Source organism: Rhinoderma darwinii, unplaced genomic scaffold (genome assembly GCF_050947455.1).
Source record: "Rhinoderma darwinii isolate aRhiDar2 unplaced genomic scaffold, aRhiDar2.hap1 Scaffold_3890, whole genome shotgun sequence".
Lineage (NCBI taxonomy): Eukaryota > Metazoa > Chordata > Amphibia > Anura > Rhinodermatidae > Rhinoderma > Rhinoderma darwinii.
In genome coordinates, this window is record NW_027463518.1 from 42196 (window position 1) to 65717 (window position 23522).

The 23522-nt window shown below is 45.0% G+C and overlaps 1 protein-coding gene across 1 annotated transcript; it reads right to left on the reverse strand.

The window, feature by feature from the left end:
* Positions 1-16910: 16910 nt before the first annotated feature.
* LOC142708103 (mothers against decapentaplegic homolog 6-like) lies at positions 16911-23051 on the reverse strand. Its single transcript, XM_075848355.1, has 5 exons — positions 22989-23051; positions 19967-20014; positions 19415-19890; positions 19218-19328; positions 16911-17501 (listed from the first exon to the last, which is right to left on the reverse strand). Exons 3-5 carry the CDS (start codon positions 19833-19835, stop codon positions 16966-16968), a joined length of 1068 nt encoding a protein of 355 aa, XP_075704470.1. The 5' UTR covers positions 19836-19890; positions 19967-20014; positions 22989-23051; the 3' UTR covers positions 16911-16965.
* Between the last annotated feature and the right edge of the window lie 471 nt (positions 23052-23522).

Here is a 23522-nt window from a genome sequence, read left to right on the forward strand (position 1 = left end):
AATCAGTACCTTCCGAGAGGAGGTTTCTTCAGGACCAGGAGAATCAGTACCTTCCGAGAGGAGGTTTCTTTAGGACCAGGAGAATCAGTACCTTCCGAGAGGAGGTTTCTTCAGGACCAGGAGAATCAGTACCTTCCGAGAATCAGTTTCTTCAGGACTAGGAGAATCTGTACCTTCTGAGAAGCAGTTTCTTCAGGACCAGGAGAAACTGTACCTTCCGAGAGGCAATATCTTCAGGACCAGGAGAATCAGTACTTTCCAAGAAGCAGTATCTCCAGGACCACGAGAATCAGTACCTTCCGATATGCAGTTTCTCAAGGACCAGGAGAATCAGTACCTTCAGAGAAGCAGTTTCTTCAGGACCAGTAGAATCAGTACCTTCTGAGAAGCAGTTCCTTGAGGACCAGGAGAATCAGTAGCTTCTGAGAAACAGTTTCTTAAGTACCAGTAGATTCAGTACATTCCGAGAAGAAGTTCCTTCAGGACCAGGAGAATCAGAACCATCCGAGAGGCAGTTTCTTCAGGACCAGGATAAAGAGCACCTTCCGAGAAGCAGTTTTGTTGGGACAAGGCGAATAAGTACCTTCAAAAAAGCAGTTTCTTCAGGACCAGGATAATGTGTACTTTCAGAAAAGAAGTTTCTACAGAACCAGGAGAATCAGTACTTTCCGATAAGCAGTTTCTTTAGGACCAGAAGAATCAGTTTTTTTTATGAGAAGCAGTTTCTTCAGGACCAGGAGAATCAGTACCTTCCGAGAGGAGGTTTCTTCAGGACCAGGAGAATCAGTACCTTCCGAGAGGAGGTTTCTTCAGGACCAGGAGAATCAGTACCTTCCGAGAATCAGTTTCTTCAGGACTAGGAGAATCTGTACCTTCTGAGAAGCAGTTTCTTCAGGACCAGGAGAAACTGTACCTTCCGAGAGGCAATATCTTCAGGACCAGGAGAATCAGTACTTTCCAAGAAGCAGTATCTCCAGGACCACGAGAATCAGTACCTTCCGATATGCAGTTTCTCAAGGACCAGGAGAATCAGTACCTTCAGAGAAGCAGTTTCTTCAGGACCAGTAGAATCAGTACCTTCTGAGAAGCAGTTCCTTGAGGACCAGGAGAATCAGTAGCTTCTGAGAAACAGTTTCTTAAGTACCAGTAGATTCAGTACATTCCGAGAAGAAGTTCCTTCAGGACCAGGAGAATCAGAACCATCCGAGAGGCAGTTTCTTCAGGACCAGGATAAAGAGCACCTTCCGAGAAGCAGTTTTGTTGGGACAAGGAGAATAAGTACCTTCAAAAAAGCAGTTTCTTCAGGACCAGGATAATGTGTACTTTCAGAAAAGAAGTTTCTACAGAACCAGGAGAATCAGTACTTTCCGATAAGCAGTTTCTTTAGGACCAGAAGAATCAGTTTTTTTATGAGAAGCAGTTTCTTCAGGACCAGGAGAATCAGTACCTTCTGAGAAGCTGTACCTTCAGGACCAGGAGAATCTGTACCTTCCGAGAGGCAGTTTCTTCAGAACCAGGAGTATCAGTACCTTCCAATAAGCAGTTCCTTGAGGGCCATGAGAACCAATACCTTCTGAGAAGCAGTTTCTTCAGAACCAGGTTAATCAGTAGCTTCTGAGAGGCAGTTCCTTCAGGGCCGTGAGAATCTGTACCTTCCGAGAGACAGTTTCTTCAGGACCAGGAGTATCAGTACCTTCCAAGAAGCAGTTCCTTGAGGGCCATGAGAACTAATACCTTCTGAGAAGCAGTTTCTTCAGAGCCAGGATAATCAGTACTTTCGGAGAGGCAGTTCCTTCAGGGCCGTGAGAATCAGTACCTTTCAAGAAGCAGTTCCTTCAAGACCAGGAGAATCTGTACATTCCAAAAAGAACTTCCTTCAGGACCAGGAGAATCAGTACTTTCCAAGAGGCAGTTTCTTCAGGACTAGGAGAATCTGAAACCTTCAGAGAGGCTTTTTCTTCAGGATCCGGAGAATCTGTACCCTCCGAGAAACAGTTTCTTCAGGACCAGGAGAATCAGTACCTTCCATGAAGCAGTTTCTCCAGGACCAGGAGAATCAGTGCCTTCCGAGAAGCGGTTCCCTCAGGACCAGGAGAATCTGTACCTTCTGAGAAACAGCTTTTTCAGGACCAGGATAATCTTTACCTTCCGGGAAGTAGTTCCTTCAGGACCAGGAGAATCATTACCTTCCGATTAACAGTATCTTCAGGTCCAGTAGAATTAGTACCTTCTGAGAGGCAGTTTCTACAGGACCAGGAGAATCAATACTTTCTGAGAAGCAGTGTGTTCAGGACCAGGAAAATCGGTACCTTCCGAGAGGAGGTTTCTTCAGGACCAGGAGAATCTTTACCTTCCGGGAAGTAGTTCCTTCAGGACCAGGACAATCAGTACCTTCCGAGAGGCAGTACATTCAGGACCAGGACAATCAGTACTTTCCGAGAATCAGTATCTCCAGGACCAGGAGAATCAGTACCTTCCGAGAGGCAGTTTCTCAAGGACCAGGAGAATCAGTACCTTCTGAGAAGCAGTTCCTTCAGGACCAGGAGAATCAGTAGCTTCTGAGAAACAGTTTCTTAAAGAGGCTCTGTCACCAGATTTTGCAACCCCTATCTGCTATTGCAGCAGATAGGCGCTGCAATGTAGATTACAGTAACGTTTTTATTTTTAAAAAACGAGCATTTTTGGCCAAGTTATGACCATTTTTGTAGTTATGCAAATGAGGCTTGCAAAAGTCCAAGTGGGTGTGTTTAAAAGTAAAAGTCCAAGTGGGCGTGTATTATGTGCGTACATCGGGGCGTTTTTAATACTTTTACTAGCTGGGCGTTCTGATGAGAAGTATCATCCACTTCTCTTCAGAACGCCCAGCTTCTGCCAGATCACGCTGTGACGTCACTCACAGGTCCTGCATCGTGTCAGACGAGCGAGGACACATCGGCACCAGAGGCTACAGTTGATTCTGCAGCAGCATCAGCGTTTGCAGGTAAGTAGCTACATCGACTTACCTGCTAACGCCGATGCTGCTGCAGAATCAACTGAAGCCTCTGGTGCCGATGTGTCCTCGCTCGTCTGACACGATGCAGGACCTGTGAGTGATGTCACAGCGTGATCTGGCAGAAGCTGGGCGTTGTGAAGAGAAGTGGATGATACTTCTATACACAACGCCCAGCTAGTAAAAGTATTAAAAACGCTTCGATGTACGCACATAATACACACCCACTTGAACTTTTACTTTTAAACACACCCAGTTGTACTTTTGCAAGCCTCATTTGCATAACTACAAAAATGGTCATAACTTGGCCAAAAATGCTCGTTTTTTAAAAATAAAAACGTTACTGTAATCTACATTGCAGCGCCTATAAGCTGGAATAGCAGATAGGGGTTGCAAAATCTGGTGACAGAGCCTCTTTAAGTACCAGTAGATTCAGTACCTTCCGAGAAGAAGTTCCTTCAGGACCAGGAGAATCACAACCATCCGAGAGGCAGTTTCTTCAGGACCAGGATAAACATTACCTTCTGTAAAGCAGTTTTGTCGAAACAAGGAGAATAAGTACCTTCAAAAAAGCAGTTTCTTCAGGACCAGGATAATGTATACTTTCAGAAAAGCCGTTTCTACAGAACCAGAGAATCAGTACTTTCCGATAAGCAATTTCTTTAGGACCAGAAGAATCAGTATTTTCTGAGAAGCAGTTTCTTCAGGACGAGGAGAATCAGTACCTTCTGAGAAGCAGTACCTTCAGGACCAGGAGAATCAGTACCTTCCATGAAGTAGTTTCTCTAGGACCAGGAGAATGAGTGCTTTCCGAGAAGCGGTTCCCTCAGGACCAGGAGAATCTGTACCTTCAAAGAGGTTGTTTCTTCAGGACCAGGAGAATCTTTACTATCCAGGAAGTAGTTCCTTCAGGAACCAGAAGAATCAGTACCTTCAGGACCAGGAGAATCAGTACCTTCCGAGAAGCAGTTCCACTAGGGCCATGAGAATCAATACCATCTGAGAAGCAGTTACTTCAGGACCAGGAGAATCAGTGCCTTCTGAGAAGCAGTACATTCAGGACCAGGAGAATCTGTACCTTCTGAGAGACAGTTTTTTTTAAGGACCAGGAGAATCTTTACTATCCGGGAAGTAGTTCCTTCAGGACCAGAAGAATCAGTACCTTCTGAGAGGCAGTACATTCAGGACCAGGAGAATCAGTACCTTCCGAGAAGCAGTTCCTTGAGTACCATGAGAATCAATACCTTCTGAGAGGCAGTTCCTTCAGGACCAGAAAAATCAGTACCTCCCAAGAAGCAGTTTCTTCAGTACCTTTCAAGAAGCAGTTCCTTCAGGACCAGGAGAATCAGTACCTTCCGTGAAGCAGTTTTTCTAGGACCAGGAGAATCAGTACCTTCTGAGAGGCAGTTTCTTCAGGACCAGGAGAATCTGTACCTTCTGAGAGGCAGTTTCTTCAGGACCAGGAGAATCAGTACCTTCTGAGAAGCAGTTTCTCCAGGACCAGGAGAATCAGTGCCTTCCGAGAAGAAGCATCTTCAGGACCAGTAGAATCAGTACCTTCTGAGAGGCAGTTTCTTCAGAACCAAGAGAATCAGTACTTTCTGAGAAGCAGTGTCTTCAGGACGAGGAGAATCAGTACCTTCTAAGAGGCAGTTCCTCCTGGACCAGGAGATACTGTACCTTCCGAGAGGCAGTTTCTTCAGGACCACAAGGATCAGTAACTTCTGAGAAGCAGTTTCTCCAGGACCAGGAGAATCCATGCCTTCCGAGAAGCAGTTCCTTCAACACTAGGAGAATCTGTACCTTCTGAGAATCAGTTTCTTCAGGACAAGGAGAATCTGTACCTTCCGAGAGGCAGTTTCTTCAGGACCAGGAGAATCTCTACCTTCCAAGAGGCAGTTTCTTCAGGACCAGGAGTATCCATACCTTTGAGAAGCATTACATTCAGGACCAGGAGAATCAGTACCTTCCTAGAAGCAGTTTCTTCAGGACCAGGAGAATCAGTGCTTGCTGAGAAGCAGTTTCTTCAGGACCAGGAGAATCTGTACCTTCCGAGAGGCAGTTCCTTCAGGACCAGGAGAATCTGTACCTTCCGACAGGCAGTTTCTTCAGGACCAGGAGAATCCATACCTTCCGAGAGGCAGTTTCTTCAGGACAAGGAGAATCTGTACCTTCCGTGAGGCAGTTTCTTGAGGACCAGGAGAATCTGTACTTTCCAAGAGGCAGTTTCTTCAGGACCAGGAGAATCAGTACCTGAAGTTCATGAAGAGATCAACACAAGGGTGATCAGGCACCGGAAGAGGAAGGAGGAGTTCCACTGGTCTTTGACGGACAAAGTGCAAGCTGCCACAAAGTCTATGATGTCTCAACAAAAAATGTAAGTCACCAATACGCAATAAGATATGAAGCATTTTTCTTCGTATGTGTTTGGAAACAAAGGTCTTGCCCGGTGGCACATCTTGAGAATAGCAGTGACCAGTCTTATCCATTGCGGGATCAGTAATATAATGTGGTTCCAAAGCAGATTGTTACGGGATGCCAGCCACTTACATGGCTACTGCGGACGATGTCCCTCTCTGTAAGCTTCTTCCCTTTCCAGTACTTGCCTCCACTTATAGGCTTCTTTAACACATGCCAAATAGGCAAAGTGCTCAGCCTGTCCTGCCTCTGACATTTGACCCTTTCCTGAGCAACAAGGTACCAATGTCTCTGAAGGTGTGTAAAGGTCGTCAGCTGTTGCTTTTGGAGACTACTACGGGGAGGAAACCTGGGGAGTCTTTTTGCAAAGTTCATTACCCCATGAAGGGCATTTTAAAGTGAAAATCAAACAATCCCCTATGGACTGAAAGATCGAGGAGATTCTCAATGATCACAGGAAAGTGTGCTCTTTTAAGAAGACGTCTCCACTTCTCTAGTGACAACTTGATAGTTCATTATATCCAACAGCCAATAGTGTAGTTCTGCAGGACTGAAAGTCTTTGAAAAGTATCTGCATGGACAAAGTTCACCAGCGGAATTGTTCTGGGACAGGACGGCTCTGACACAGAGTAAACGTCTACCTCAAGGATGAATTGGCAAGAAGAATCATTAAGTACAAGAGTTGCAGCAAATTGCTTTGTGAATATTTCAAGGGCTTCCACTGCTGGAGATGACCACTCCTTGGGATTAGCACCCTCATGGGTGAGGGCTAGAAAATGTGCCACAAGAGACAAGAAATGGTGAATAGCTTGTTTGCAGTAGTTGACAAAACCCATTCCACTCCAGAGAAAAAAAAAACGGACGGCCTTATTCACCTGCAGGGACCCCCTTTCCCGTAACTTCCGTTTTGGTTTAAGGTACCAACCTGACTCCAGCACTTTGGTGCCTAACTTGTATGGTGTTTGATTCTCTGTATTTACCTCAATGAGGAAAACCAGGTTTAAAGGACGGGTAATGAGCTTGCAGTTGCAATGGGTAACAACAGATAGTTTACCAAATGTATATTGGAGTACAGGAACAGAAGGCAGACAGTCCTACGTAGGTTAAGCACAGTTGGAGCCGGGTATGAAGTAAAAGGGGGTTAACCAGAAACGTCATCAGGAGTAGATTCAAGTAACTATAAGGAGACAGCAACCAGGTTATGCATAAAAAACTAATAACTAGCCCTGAGGCCAGCCCAGTGCCCGCAGCTCCTGAATTATGTGCCAGCCCCGTCGTGAGACACATAGCTGACAGGGCAGGAGTGCAGACAGGTGAGTGGGTTATACCCAGAAAGCATTGTATGGCCTTTAACCTCTGTGATAAAGGCCAAGAGAGCACAGAAGAAAGTATTTGAGTGTCCATTTGCAGACATAATGTAGCCCAAGATTAACTGTGTCACTTCATATATTCATTTTTTCAATTTGTTTTTATGTATATGATAGAGGACATCCCATAGATGATACTGAGGCGGTATATCGCCCAGATAACCCACCACACAGGTGCTGGAGCATTACAAACACCAAACAGCATCACCAGACATTCATGATGTCCATGACAAATATAGAATGACCTCTACCATTCAGCCACTCTCAAGACAATTGAACAATTCAGAGATTAAAGGGAGAGGGTACTTGCTCTTGACATTGATTTTATACAAACCTCAGTAATCTATGGATAAAGAGAACTATAAGTCTTTAGAACAAAGAAGGGATGAAGGCTTGGGGTAGAGGGGATGAAGGCTTGGGGTAGAGGGGATGAAGGCTTGGGGTAGAGGGGATGAAGGCTTGGGGTAGAGGGGATGAAGGCTTTGGGTAGAGGGGATGAAGGCTTTGGGTAGAGGGGATGAAGGCTTTGGGTAGAGGGGATGAAGGCTTTGGGTAGAGGGGATGAAGGCATGGGTAGAGGGGATGAAGGCTTGGGGTAGAGGGGATGAAGGCTTGTGGTAGAGGATAAACATGGCCATGAGGAGGAGTAGTACCAGGGAAGAGATGAATGGCACACTCCTATGGACAAAGAGGCAGAAGTTCTTTAGACTGTTTCTTGCAGAAGACATCAACAAATTGTTCAGGTAATCCAAGGAGAGACTCAGAGCATGGTGCCAGACATAGACAACAAGGCTTTACAGCTTACAAACAAGTCTGGATACATGCTGCGACCCAGCATGGGGACTAACCTCATGTGTTCCGTCTCACGTAAACTCTCATGGAAGCGAATATCGATTCTGGTAGCCAAAGATTAGACGAGTGAGTCAATCTTCAATATGTCCAGAGAAGCCCTCTCAGAGGATTTCCTTAAGAGCTTAATTATTGCAGGTAAGTTCAGAAGCCAGAGTCCAATATTGTATAGCATGTAATCCCAAGAACAAGGTTTTCTCGGAGTACAAAATCTGCAGAGCAGGCCCAACCAAGCCCCTCAAAACTATCTTGAAGGAGGACATGGTGGCAGACAGGTTGGACATAAAAGTGTCATTGCGTTACCAGCATGTTCTCTATATGTAGTGATCACTGTGATTCCTGCCTGTCCCTTATATGTAGTGATCACCATGTCTCCTATATGTGGTAATCACTATCTCCCCTATATGTAGCGCTCACATCCCCTATATGTAGTGATCACGTCTCCTATATGTTGTGATTATAATGTCCCCTATATGTAATGATTGCCATGTCCCCTATATGTAGTGATTGCCATGTCCCCTATATGTAGTGATTGCCATGTCCCCTATATGTAGTGATTGTCATGTCCCCTATATGTAGTGATTGCCATGTCCCCTATATGTAGTGATTGCCATGTCCTCTATATGTAGTGATTACCATGTCCTCTATATGTAGTGATCACCATGTTCCCTATATGTAGTGTCCACTAAGTCCCCTATATTTAGTGATTACCATGTCCCCTATATGTAATGATCATGTCCTCTATATGTAGTGATCACCATGTCCCCTATATGTAGTGATTACCGTGTCCTCTATATGTAGTGATTACTGTGTCTCCTATATGTAATGATCAGTATGTCACCTATATGTACTAATCATGTCCTCTATGTATAGTGATCACTATGTCACCTATATTTAATGATTATGTCCTCTATGTAGTGATTACCATGTCCCCTATATGTAGTGATTACATGTCCCAAATATGTATTATTACCGTGTCCTCTATATGTAGTGATTACCATGTCCTCTATATGTAGTGATTACCATGTCCTCTATATGTAGTGATTACCATGTCCTCTATATGTAGTGATTACCATGTCCCCTATATGTAGCGATCATATCCCCTATATGTAGCGATCATGTCCCATGTATGTAGCAATCATGTCCCCTATATGTTACGATCACGTCCCTTATATATAGTGATTACCATGTCCCCTATATGTAGTGATTATCATGTCCCCTATATGTAGTGATTACATGTCCCAAATATGTATTATTACCGTGTCCTCTATATGTAGTGATTACCATGTCCCCTATATGTAGTGATTACCATGTCCCAAATATGTATTATTACCGTGTCCTCTATATGTAGTGATTACCATGTCCTCTATATGTAGTGATTACCATGTCCTCTATATGTAGTGATTACCATGTCCTCTATATGTAGTGATTACCATGTCCTCTATATGTAGTGATTACCATGTCCCCTATATGTAGCGATCATGTCCCCTATATGTAGCGATCATGTCCCATGTATGTAGCAATCATGTCCCCTATATGTTACGATCACGTCCCTTATATATAGTGATTACCATGTCCCCTATATGTAGTGATTATCATGTACCCCATAATTGTAGTGATCACCATGTCCCCTATATGTAGTGATCACCACGTCCCCTATATGTAATGATCATGTCCCCTATATGTAATGATCACTTTGTCACCTATATGTAGTGATTACCATGTCCTCTATGTGTAGTGATCACCATGTCCGCTATATGTAGTGATTACCATGTCCTCTATATGTAGTGATCACCATGTCCTCTATATGTGGTGATTACCATATTCCCTATATGTAGTGATCGCTAAGTCCCCTATATGTAGTGATCATGTCTTCTATGTGGAGTGATCACTGTCACGTATATGTAATGACCATGTCCTCTATATGTAGTGATCACTGTCGCCTATATCTAATGATCATGTCCCCTATATGTAGTGATTACATGTCCTCTATATGTAGTGCTTGCCATGTTCCCTATATGTAGTGATCACTAAGTCCCCTATATGTAGTGATCACCATATCCTCTATATGTAGTGATTACCATGTCCCCTATATGTAATGATCATGTTTTGTATGTGTAGTAACCACTATGTCACCTATATGTAATCATCATGTCCTCTATAGGTAGTGATCACTGTCACCTATATCTAATGATCATGTCCCCTATATGTAGTAATTACAGTGCATCCTATATGTAGTGATTATCATGTCCTCTATATGTAGTGATCACTATGACTTCTATATGTAGTGATTACCATGTCCCCTCTATGTAGTGATAATGGCCTCTATATGTAGTGATTACCATGTCCCCTATATGTAGTGATCACTATGTCACCTTTATTTAGTGATCACCATAACCCCTATATGTAGTGATCACTATGTCACCTATATGTAGTGCTCACTGTCACCTATATGTAATGATCATGTCCTCTATATGTAGTGATCACTGTGTTACCTATATGTAATGAACACCATGTCCTCTATATGTAGTGCTCACTGTCACCTATATGTAACGATCATGTCCCCTATATATAGTGATCACTATGTCACCTATATGTAACGATTATGTCACCTATATGTAATGATCATGTCCCTATATGTAGTGATCATGTCCCCTATATGTAGTGATCACCATGTCACCTGTATGTAATGATCATGTCCCTATATGTAGTGATCACCATGTCCCCTATATGTAATGATCATGTCCTCTATATATAGTGATCACTATGTCACCTATATGTAATGATTATGTCCCCTATATGTAGTGATCATGTCCCCTATATGTAGTGATCACCATGTCCCCTATATGTAATGATCATGGCCTCTATACATAGTGATCAGCATGTCCCCTATATGTAGTGATCACTGTCACCTATATGTAATGATGATGTCCTCTATATGTAGTGACCACTATGTCACCTATATGTAATGATTATGTCCCCTATATGTAGTGATCATGTCCCCTATATGTAGTGATCACGATGTCAGCTATATGTAATGATCATGTCCCCTATATGTAGTGATCACTATGTCCCCTATATGTAATGATCATGGCCTCTATATGTAGTGATCAACATGTCCCCTATATGTAGTGATCACTATGTCACCTATATGTAATGATGATGTCCTCTATATGTAGTGATCACTATGTCACCTATATGTAATGATCATGGCCTCCTATATGTAGTGATCACTATGTCACCTATATGCAATGATCACTTTGTCACCTATATGCAATGATCGTGTTCCCTATATATAGTGATCACATGTACCCTATATGTAATGATCATGTCCCTATATATAGCGATCACTACGTCACCTATATGTAAAGATTATGTCACCTATATGTAATGATCATGTCCCCTATATGTAGTGATCACCATGTCACCTATATGTAATGAGCACCATGTCCTCTATATGTAGGGATCACTATGTCACCTATATGTAATGATCGTGTCCCCTATATATTGCGATCACCATGCCCCCTATATGTAATGATCATGTCCCCTATATATAGTGACCACGATGTCACCTATATGTAATTATCATGTCCCCCATATGTGGTGATCACCATGTCCCCTATATGTAATGATCACCATGTCCTCTATATGTAGTGAACATGGTCACCTATATGTAATGATCGTGTCCCCTATATGTAGTGAACACCATGTCCTCTATATGTAGTGATCACTATGTCACCTATATGTAATGATCATGGCCTCTATATGTAGTGATCAGCATGTCCCCTATATGTAATGATCATGTCCCTATATATAGTGATCACTACGTCGCCTATATGTAAAGATTATGTCACCTATATGTAATGATCATGTCCCCTATATGTAGTGATCACTATGTCACCTATATGTAATGATCACCATGTCCTCTATATGTAGTGAGCACTATGTCACCTATATGTAATGATCTTGTCCCCTATATGTAGTGATCACCATGTCCCCTACATGTAATGTTCATGTCCCCTATATGTAGTGATCACGATGTCACCTATATGTAATGATGATGTCCCCTATATGTAGTGATCACCATGTCCCCTATATGTAATGATCATGTCCTCTATGTGTAGTGATCACTATGTCACCTATATGTAATGATCGTGTCCCCTATATGTAGTGAACACCATGTCCCCTATATGTCGTGATCACCATGTTCTCTATATGTGGTGATCACTGTCACCTACATGTAATGATCGTGTCCCCTATATATAGTGATCATCATGTCCCCTATATGTAATGATCATGTCCCCTATATATGGTGACCACGATGTCACCTATATGTAATGATCATGTCCCCTATATGTAGTGATCACCATGTCCCCTATATGTAATGATCATGTCCTCTATATGTAGTGATCACTATGTCACCTATATGTAATGATCACCATGTCCTCTATATGTAGTGAACACGGTCACCTATATGTAATGATCGTGTCCCCTATATGTAGTGAACACCATGTCCTCTATATGTAGTGATCACTATGTCACCTATATGTAATGATCACCATGTCCTATATATGTAGTGATCACTGTCACCTATATGTAATGATTGTGTCCCCTATATGTAGTGAACACCATGTCCCCTATATGTAGTGATCACCATGTCCTCTATATGTAGTGATCACACTAAATACCCCCTTAGGTGGCAGTTCTAGTCTCTGGGGGCTGTCATTATATAAATGTGTGAATATCTGTGTCCCCTATGTGTCACATTGTTCCTGCAGGAGACATCTATAGATGTAACTAGAGGAGATAGAGGTCGCCCACTCCCCCAGTGTACCCAACCACAGCCCCATTCGCAGCTGAACTTCACAGACACCCCACTTCCACGTGGAAACCCAGATGCACACACCACCGAGACCACCAGACAGGAGAGAATACATCCTCGTCACTGAGACATCCGCCTCAACCGCAAGACCCCACATTACAAGAGAGAGACAGGCTGAGATTGTGTGGGGGTGACAGGAAACAAAGGGGGGCACGTAACAGGGAGGAGGGGTACAGAGAATAGTGTACAGGGGACATAGCAGAGGGAACAGTGCACAGGAGACATAGCAGAGGGAACAGTGCACAGGAGACATAGCAGAGGGAACAGTGCACAGGAGACAGAGGGAACAGTGCACAGGAGACATAGCAGAGGGAATAGTGCACAGGAGACATAGCAGAGAAAATAGTGCACAGGAGACATAGCAGAGGAAATAGTGCACAGGAGACGTAGCAGAGGGAACAGTGCACAGGAGACATAGCAGAGGGAACAGTGCACAGGAGACATAGCAGAGGGAATAGTGCACAGGAGACATAGCAGAGGGAACAGTGCACCGGAGACATAGCAGAGGGAACAGTGCACAGGAGACATAGCAGAGGGAACAGTGCACAGGAGACATAGCAGAGGGAACAGTGCACAGGAGACATAGCAGAGGGAATAGTGCACAGGAGACATAGCAGAGGGAATAGTGCACAGGAGACATAGCAGAGGGAATAGTGCACAGGAGACATAGCAGAGGGAATAGTGCACAGGAGACGTAGCAGAGGGAATAGTGCACAGGAGACGTAGCAGAGGGAACAGTGCACAGGAGACATAGCAGAGGGAACAGTGCACAGGAGACGTAGCAGAGGGAACAGTGCACAGGAGACATAGCAGAGGGAATAGTGCACAGGAGACATAGCAGAGGGAATAGTGCACAGGAGACATAGCAGAGGGAATAGTGCACAGGGGACATAGCAGAGGGAATAGTGCACAGGAGACATAACAGAGGGAACAGTGCACAGGAGACATAGCAGAGGGAACAGTGCACAGGAGACGTAGCAGAGGGAACAGTGCACAGGAGACGTAGCAGAGGGAACAGTGCACAGGAGACGTAGCAGAGGGAACAGTGCACAGGAGACGTAGCAGAGGGAACAGTGCACAGGAGACGTAGCAGAGGGAACAGTGCACAGGAGACGTAGCAGAGGGAACAGTGCACAGGAGACGTAGCAGAGGGAATAGTGCACAGGAGACATAGCAGAGGGAATAGTGCACAGGAGACATAGCAGAGGGAATAGTGCACAGGAGACATAGCAGAGGGAATAGTGCACAGGAGACATAGCAGAGGGAATAGTGCACAGGGGAAAATGTTTTGGGATGTGTAGGGATAGATGTGTAATATATGTTCTTGATTCTTATTATTAGTCCCCTTAAAGGGATATTCCCAAGCAAAGTCTTTTTTTTTTTAATCCTCTTAAATATAAACATATTGCTTTAAAATAATTGGAATATTCATTTCCTAACTCCTTTTTTCTTAACTAGATAATTCAGGGTTCATCACATGATTATTTACACGACCCTTGAAAAGACAATCACAAGATGGCGTCAGACAGACATTAGGTTTATTATAATCATATACAATCGTTTATAACCCATTTTTTTCAGGCCCCTCCCCCATGTTATTAAAATGTACGTAACATACAACAATATAATGTCCCGTACCCCACTATAAAAAATATATATTCAGTATTCAGCTCCCCATTTATATATAAATAATATAGAGAAATAAAGTATATTATAATCGTGATATATAATAACCCTCACAGCTCCACACCGCCACCTGGTGGCCAATCTTTATCATAGCATACAAAGCTCCACCTGGTGGTCAATTCCCATCACAGCACACATAGCTCCACCTAGTGGCCAATCCTCATCACAGCACAAACATCTCCACACCTCCACCTGGTGGCCAATATTTATCACAGTACACACAGCTCCACCTGGTGGTCAATCCTCATCACAGCGCACACAGCTCCACATAACAGTACACACATCTCCACACCTCCCCCTGGTGGCCAATCCTCATCACAGCACACACAGCTCCACACCACCCCCTGGTGGCCAATCCTCATCACAGCACACACAGCTTCACATAACAGCACACATCCCCACACCTCCCCCTGGTGGCCAATCCTCATCACAGCGCACATCTCCACACCTTCCCCTGGTGGCCAATCCTCATTACAGCACACACAGCTCCACATAACAGCACACACATCCCAACACACCTCCCCCTGGTGGCCAATCCTCATCACAGTGCACATCTCCACACCTCCCCCTGGTGGCCAATCCTCATCACAGCACACACAGCTTCACATAACAGCACACATCCCCACACCTCCCCCTGGTGGCCAATCCTCATCACAGCGCACATCTCCACACCTTCCCCTGGTGGCCAATCCTCATTACAGCACACACAGCTCCACATAACAGCACACACATCCCAACACACCTCCCCCTGGTGGCCAATCCTCATCACAGTGCACATCTCCACACCTCCCCCTGGTGGCCAATCCTCATCACAGCACACACAGCTCCACATAACAGCACACATCTCCACAGCTCCCCCTGGTGGCCAATCCTCACCACAGCACACACAGCTCCACACCTCTCACTGGTGGCCAAACTCTATCACAGTTCAGATACTATTTATGTTATTAAAAAAAACAATCCTCAACTATTGCAGCTTTCACTCCGCCCACCGCGCTTCACAATAAAATTATACCCGCTGTTACTTTCATCGTGTGCCGTGTACACTGGGGTTACAATGAATAGTAACAGCGCAATTATAATGCTGAAGGCAGAAAACACAGGAGCGCACCGTTAATAATAGATGGTGGAAAAAGCTCAGCTTCTCCCCCTCGCTGCACAGTGACCTCTGCACAGAGCACGCCCACTACACTTTCCTATAACATCAATAGCGAATGGTCACAGCTCCTCTCCCTGCACTGATCACACCCACTATAAATAGGTCGCAGTTCCCCTCCTCTCCCTCCCTGCACACTTCACTGAGCATGCCCACTACATTCTTCCAAAGAATTCAATTAGTGATCTCCAGTTTCCTATGTCCATGTGGCTGCTGTAAAGCAAATATCTGAACTGCTGTTAATAACGCAAAGCAGCGGCTCAGGTAAGATGGCCGCCACCATAATCATGTAGAGGAAGTAGAAGAAACAATAAAAACAGATTAGAAACGAAGTGTCAGTCTACATGTATAATTAGTCATATATAATAAGTGACCCCCTCCCTGGAAACAGAACGTCTCATGCGTGATTGTACTGTCCACCTGGTGGCCAAATCCGATAACAGCTCTACATCTCCACCTAGTGGTCAATCCCCATAACAGCTCTACATCGCCACCTGGTGGCCAAATCCTATAACAGCTCTACATCTCCACCTAGTGGTCAATCCCAATAACAGTTCTACATCTCCACCTGGTGGTCAATCACCATAACAGCCCTACATCTCCACCTAGTGGTCAATCCCCATAACAGTTCTACATCTCCACCTAGTGGTCAATCCCCATAACAGCTCTACATCTCCACCTGGTGGTTAATCCCCATAACAGCTCTACATCTCCACCTGGTGGTCAATCCCCATAACAGCTCTACATCGCCAACTGGTGGTCAATCCCCATAACAGCTCTACATCGTCACCTGGTGGTCAATCCCCATAACAGCTCTACATTTCCACCTGGTGGTCAATCCCCATAACAGCTCTACATCTCCACCTGGTGGTCAAACCCCATAACAGCTCTACATCTCCACCTGGTGGTCAGTCCCCATAACGATTCCCATTTACTTCACCTCCTCGTTCCCTCTTATTTCTCTCTCCCAAATACTTCTATAATAAAATACTGATTAAAAACACTTGTTACACCAAAGTCTGCTCCACCTGCAACATTCTTATTTGCCATTATGAATCAAGTGTCTGCGCAAAACACATTCTTTTCTGCATAATATGTGAAACGGGGGGGGGGGGGGGCATAGCAAAGAGTAAAATGTGTCCCCCTTCTTGTGTCATTACCCCCCTCTCCTGGGGCGGGAGGACGTCTCTCCAGGATGTTTGGACTGATCCCCCACACTCTTGTTTGCTGAGGGTTTATTCACAACCTGGGTTGGGCCCCGTCTCTCCAGGGGCCCCATATAGCATATGCATTCTGTGCCTTTATGGTAATGTCCAGTTATAAATATATAAAACCTTCCAGGGTCACATGTAATAATCTACACAATATATCATATTTGGGGGCTCCGGTGACTCGGGACCTCCTCTTAGGTGGATAATGGAGCCAGGCCTTACTGTTGACGGAGCTTATGCTGGAGATGGATCCCTGCGTCAGATGATAGGGCTGGATCACAGTAGATGACTGAGTGATGGCGTCCATGGCCCAGCAGGTGGCGCTGTCTGAGGAGGTCATGTCAGCAGTGATCGGGGCCATCATTCTATTCAGCAGGAAGCACAGACAGTATCTGGGGGGCACCCACTCATTTTGGGGTGCTGAGCAGAATCTCCAGCCAGCAGGGGCAGGAAGTAATGAATTGCCGAGAATAGCGGGCACCCCAACCTTTGGCAAAACTGATGCGAACGCTGTGGGGGTCACAGGGCCCATCCCCCAAGTCGGAGCGCCCCAGTAGATTAGCTGCTCTTTCCGCATCAAACACTTTGATGGAGTAGCCGGGTAGAACCTTGAGCACAGCTTGCCCGCGGGCACTGACAGTGGCCAGGGTGGGCGAGCTGATGAAGATGGGGTGCTCGCTGTGGTTATCCACCCACACCTCCCCCTGCTGGCGGCTCAGGACCAGGCCCTGGCCGATCTTCTTCCGGGTCCGTCTCACGGTTTCATTGCGGGGCTCGGAGCCCAGGAAACCCAGGCAGAAGCCGCTGGCCTTGGGCAGGTCATGGAAGATGTGGACGGAGGGTTCAGTAACGGGGTACAGGCGCCCCACACGTGTGCGATTCTCCCAGTACGCCAGTTTACACCACTGACCGTCGCGGATGGAGCCTCTGGACAGAGTGGTGTCTGCAACAACAGGAAAAGACGTCAGATTTATGTGCTGCCCCCCAAAACCCCTAACTGGGGGGACACATCACTGGTGCATAACATGCCTCAGATGGGTCACTAGAGGCTTCTAGGACCATAATCTGGAAGAAGTGCTGGATTGTAATCTCCTAGGAACATAATCTGGAGGACGTGCTGGATTGTAATCTCCTAGGACCATAATCTGGAGGACGTGCTGGATTGTAATCTCCTAGGACTATAATCTGGTGGACGTGCTGGATCTCCTAGGACTATAATCTGGTGGACGTGCTGGATTGTAATCTCCTAGGACAATAATCTGGGGGATGTGATGGATTGTAATCTCCTAGGACTATAATCTGGAGGATGTGCTGGATTGTAATCTCCTAGGACTATAATCTGGAGGACGTGTTGGATTGTAATCTCCTAGGACTATAATCTGGTGGACGTGCTGGATCTCCTAGGACTATAATCTGGTGGACGTGCTGGATTGTAATCTCCTAGGACAATAATCTGGGGGATGTGATGGATTGTAATCTCCTAGGACCATAATCTGGAGGACGTGCTGGATTGTAATCTCCTAGGACTGTAATCTGGAGGATTTGCTGGATTGTAATCTCCTAGGACCATAATCTGGAGGGCGTGCTGGATTGTAATCTCCTAGGACAATAATCTGGGGGATGTGCTGGATTGTAATCTCCTAGAACAATAATCTCGTGGATGTGCTGAATTGTAATCTCCTAGGACTATAATCTGGAAGATGTGCTGGATTGTAATCTCCTAGTACAATAATCTGGAGGACGTGCTGGATTGTAATCTTCTAGGACTATAAACTGGGGGATGTGCTGGATTGTAATCTCCTAGGACTATAATCTGGGGGATGTGCTGGATTGTAATCTACTAGGACTATAATCTGGAAGATGTGCTGGATTGTAAACTACTAGGACTATAATCTGGATGTACTGGATTGTAATCTCCTAGGACTATAATCTGGGGGATGTGCTGGATTGTAATCTCCTAGGACTATAATCTGGAGGACGTGCTGGATTGTAAACTCCTAGGACTATAATCTGGAGGATGTGCTGGATTGTAATCTTCTAGGACTATAATCTGGATGTGCTGGATTGTAATCTCCTAGGACTATAATCTGGAGGATGTGCTGGATTGTAATCTCCTAGGGCTATAATCTGGATGTGCTGGATTGTAATCTCCTAGGACTATAATCTGGATGTGCTGTATTGTAATCTCCTAGGACTATAATCTGGATGTGCTGTATTGTAATCTCCTAGGACTATAATCTGGATGTGCTGTATTGTAATCTCCTAGGACTATAATCTGAAGGATGTGCTGTATTGTAATCTCCTAGGGCTATAATCTGGATGTGCTGGATTGTAATCTCCTAGGACTATAATCTGGACGTGCTGGATTGTAATCTCCCAGGACAATAATCTGGAGGACATGCTGGATTGTAATCTCCTAAGACTATAATCTGGAGGACGTGCTGTATTGTAATCTCCTAGGACTATAATCTGGAGGACGTGCTGGATTGTAATCTCCCAGGACAATAATCTGGAGGACGTGCTGGATTGTAATCTCCTAGGACTATAATCTGGAGGACGTGCTGGATTGTAATCTCTGCGGCTCAGCATGGACAACAGATATAGTGATAATTTATTCCGGGACACGCTTGTGATTTGTTTGCCCCTCCCCCATCCTTACCGTGTAATCCTCGCACATTATAGCGGCTGGACCCCGACTCAGCGAGCGCCGCTTTAGACAGGACGGGGCGGGCGGCTTCTCTCGTCTTGTAGCTCAGTGAGACGGTCGGATCTGTTCATGGTGAAAATAAATGTGGGTGAATAAGAAGTGGAGTCACCCCAACCACCCCATGATAAGTGTGCCCCCCCCTGCCACACCTGGTGCCGCCAGCCGGCTTAAGTGGTATGGGTTGCAGCAGACGGCGGTGCCCTCTCCACTCCTCCTGCAGAAGTTCTGGCAGTGGCTCAGGCTCTTGATCTCGGTGGTGGTGCGGAGGTCCGGCCACCGGTACAACCTGCAGAGCAGCACCTGAGGCGGCAGCACCTGTTTCCCGGCGCGCACTTCCCAGGGCAGCCAGACGCAGCCGCAGTCCCAGCGCCCCCTGCTGTCCACCGCCTGCGACAACTGCCACAGCTGCTCATCCTTTAGCTTTTTAAAGAGCTGGTGGACGGCCGGACGCAGTGCATTGTGGAGGTCCTCATGGTTGGGGGGTGGTCCTTCCCCCTGCCCCCGGCTGGGCGTTATGCAGCGCTGCTTCCAAAGCTGCCTCACGGAAAGAGAGCGTCGAGAACGGAACATAAGATGGAGACGATCAATCTGCAGGATCCGCGCGTCAAACACGGGCCACGAAGACCTGTCGAAAATGAGAAGCAGCGTCAGTGCAAACCGTGCCTCAAACCTCAACCGGCCAGGAGGCACCGGACACTTACCGGCCAAGTCAGATGTTCTGGGGGTGAAGTCTGAGACCCTCCATCATCCTGCACACAACAGACAACAGTTAATGAGGTGGAAGGCGGCTCATCCCACCAGAGACACTTTCATACCAATGCAGACATCAGGGGGCGCTGTCCTGCTAACCGGGAACATAGCTGGAAACGTTCCTACATATGAGTGTGCAGAATAATGATATCAACCCTCACCTGACGCCTCTCCCTGCACCGGTCACAGCTGTCACCCCATACACACATAACATCACTAGACCCAAGATCAGTAATGTATGTACACAGTGACTCCACCAGCAGAATAGTGAGCGCAGCTCTGGAGTATAATACAGGATGTAACTCAGGATCAGTTATGTAATGTATGTACACAGTGACTCCACCAGCAGAACAGTGAGTGCAGCTCTGGAGTATAATACAGAATATAACTCAGGATCAGTACAGGATAAGTAATGTATGTACACAGTGACTCCACCAGCAGAATAGTGAGTGCAGCTCTGGAGTATAATACAGGATATAACTCAGGATCAGTACAGGATAAGTAATGTAATGTATGTACACAGTGACTCCACCAGCAGAATAGTGAGTGCAGCTCTGGAGCATAATACAGGATGTAACTCCGGATAAGTACAGGATGAGTAATGTAATGTATGTACACAGTGACTCCACCAGCAGAATAGTGAGTGCAGCTCTGGAGTATAATACAGGATGTAACTCAGGATCAGTACAGGATAAGTAATGTAATGTATGTACACAGTGACTCCACCAGCAGAATAGTGAGTGCAGCTCTGGAGTATAATACAGGATGTAACTCAGGATCAGTACAGGATAAGTAATGTAATGTATGTACACAGTGACTCCACCAGCAGAATAGTGAGTGCAGCTCTGGAGTATTTATAATACAGGATGTAACTCAGGATCAGTACAGGATAAGTAATGTAATGTATGTACACAGTGACTCCACCAGCAGAATAGTGAGTGCAGCTCTGGAGTATAATACAGGATGTAACTCAGGATCAGTACAGGATAAGTAATGTAATGTATGTACACAGTGACTCCACCAGCAGAATAGTGAGTGCAGCTCTGGAGTATAATACAGGATATAACTCAGGATCAGTACAGGATAAGTAATATAATGTATGTACACAGTGACTCCACCAGCAGAATAGTGAGTGCAGCTCTGGAGTATAATACAGGATGTAACTCAGGATCAGTACAGGATAAGTAATGTAATGTATGTACACAGTGACTCCACCAGCAGAATAGTGAGTGCAGCTCTGGAGTATAATACAGGATGTAACTCAGGATCAGTACAGGATAAGTAATGTAATGTATGTACACAGTGACTCCACCAGCAGAATAGTGAGTGCAGCTCTGGAGTATAATACAGAATATAACTCAGGATCAGTACAGGATAAGTAATGTAATATATGTACACAGTGACTCCACCAGCAGAATAGTGAATGCAGCTCTGGAGTATAATACAGGATGTAACTCAGGATCAGTACAGGATAAGTAATGTAATGTATGTACACAGTGACTCCACCAGCAGAATAGTGAGTGCAGCTCTGGAGTATTTATAATACAGGATGTAACTCAGGATCAGTACAGGATAAGTAATGTAATGTATGTACACAGTGACTCCACCAGCAGAATAGTGAGTGCAGCTCTGGAGTATAATACAGAATATAACTCAGGATCAGTACAGGATAAGTAATGTAATATATGTACACAGTGACTCCACCAGCAGAATAGTGAATGCAGCTCTGGAGTATAATACAGGATGTAACTCAGGATCAGTACAGGATAAGTAATGTAATGTATGTACACAGTGACTCCACCAGCAGAATAGTGAGTGCAGCTCTGGAGTATTTATAATACAGGATGTAACTCAGGATCAGTACAGGATAAGTAATGTAATGTATGTACACAGTGACTCCACCAGCAGAATAGTGAGTGCAGCTCTGGAGTATAATACAGAATATAACTCAGGATCAGTACAGGATAAGTAATGTAATATATGTACACAGTGACTCCACCAGCAGAATAGTGAATGCAGCTCTGGAGTATAATACAGGATGTAACTCAGGATCAGTACAGGATAAGTAATGTAATGTATGTACACAGTCACTCCACCAGCAGAATAGGGAGTGCAGCTCTGGAGTATAATACAGGATGTAACTCAGGATAAGTAATGTATGTACACAGTGACTCCACCAGCAGAATAGTGAGTGCAGCTCTGGAGTATAATACAGGATATAACTCAGGATCAGTACAGGATAAGTACTGTAATGTATGTACACAGTGACTCCACCAGCAGAATAGTGAGAGCAGCTCTGGAGTATAATACAGGATATAACTCAGGATCAGTACAGGATAAGTAATGTAATGTATGTACACAGTGACTCCACCAGCAGAATAGTGAGTGCAGCTCTGGAGTATAATACAGGATGTAACTCAGGATCAGTACAGGATAGGTAATGTAATGTATGTACACAGTGACTCCACCAGCAGTATAGTGAGTGCAGCTCTGGAGTATAATACAGGATGTAACTCCGGATCAGTACAGGATAAGTAATGTAATGTAATGTATGTACACAGTGACTCCACCAGCAGAATAGTGAGAGCAGCTCTGGAGTATAATACAGGATGTAACTCAGGATCAGTACAGGATAAGTAATGTATGTACACAGTGACTCCACCAGCAGAATAGTGAGTGCAGCTCTGGAGTATAATACTGAATGTAACTCAGGATCAGTACAGGATAAGTAATGTAATGTATGTACACACTGACTCCACCAGCAGAATAGTGAGTGCAGCTCTGGAGTATAATACAGGATGTAACTCAGGATCAGTACAGGATAAGTAATGTAATGTGGTGGGTGCTCATTGAGTAAGATTTAGTATTTGGGGCTTTATAAATTTCTATACAGATAGAGAAGGGGAGACCCTGCACCCACATTTATCCTGGAGATACAATTATACATGCTGAATGTTGGGGTTCGTCTCTTACCTGCAGAGTGCGTCCTGCTGCCTGCTCCACTGCTGCCTCCTCCACTACTGCTGTGAGTCGGGTAGACGGGACATATGCAGTTTCCTGTGCTCCCTCCTTCTTTCTCTCACCAACGCCCACCCCACGGGTGTCACACACCCCACAGGACATTCTATTCAACTCAATTATATCTGTTCCTGGGAAATCTGAGTGGCTGCTGTATTTCACAAGGAAGTAGTACTGAGCGATATCCATATACATATAGAATAATACAGATACTGAGAATTACACCCAGTATACAGGACAGGAGAAGTGGTACTGTGCAGTGTCCATATATACAGAATAATACAGAAACTGAGAATTACACCCAGTATACAGGACAGGAGAAGTGGTACTGTGCAGTGTATATATATACAGAATAATACAGATACTGAGAATTACCCCCAGTATACAGGACAGGAGAAGTGGTACTGTGCAGTGTATATATATACAGAATAATACAGATACTGAGAATTACACCCAGTATACAGGACAGGAGAAGTGGTACTGTGCAGT

Bases quoted from the DNA above. Each gene is read 5' to 3' on its own strand.
- LOC142708103 (XM_075848355.1), bottom strand. From the start codon at position 19,835: ATGTTCCGTTCTCGACGCTCTCTTTCCGTGAGGCAGCTTTGGAAGCAG. The intron at 19,329-19,414 runs GTGTGGCAGGGG...CACCATGAACAG, and splicing joins AAGCCGGCTGGCGGCACCAG to ATCCGACCGTCTCACTGAGC. The intron at 17,502-19,217 runs GTAAGGATGGGG...CTGTTGTTGCAG, and splicing joins TAATGTGCGAGGATTACACG to ACACCACTCTGTCCAGAGGC.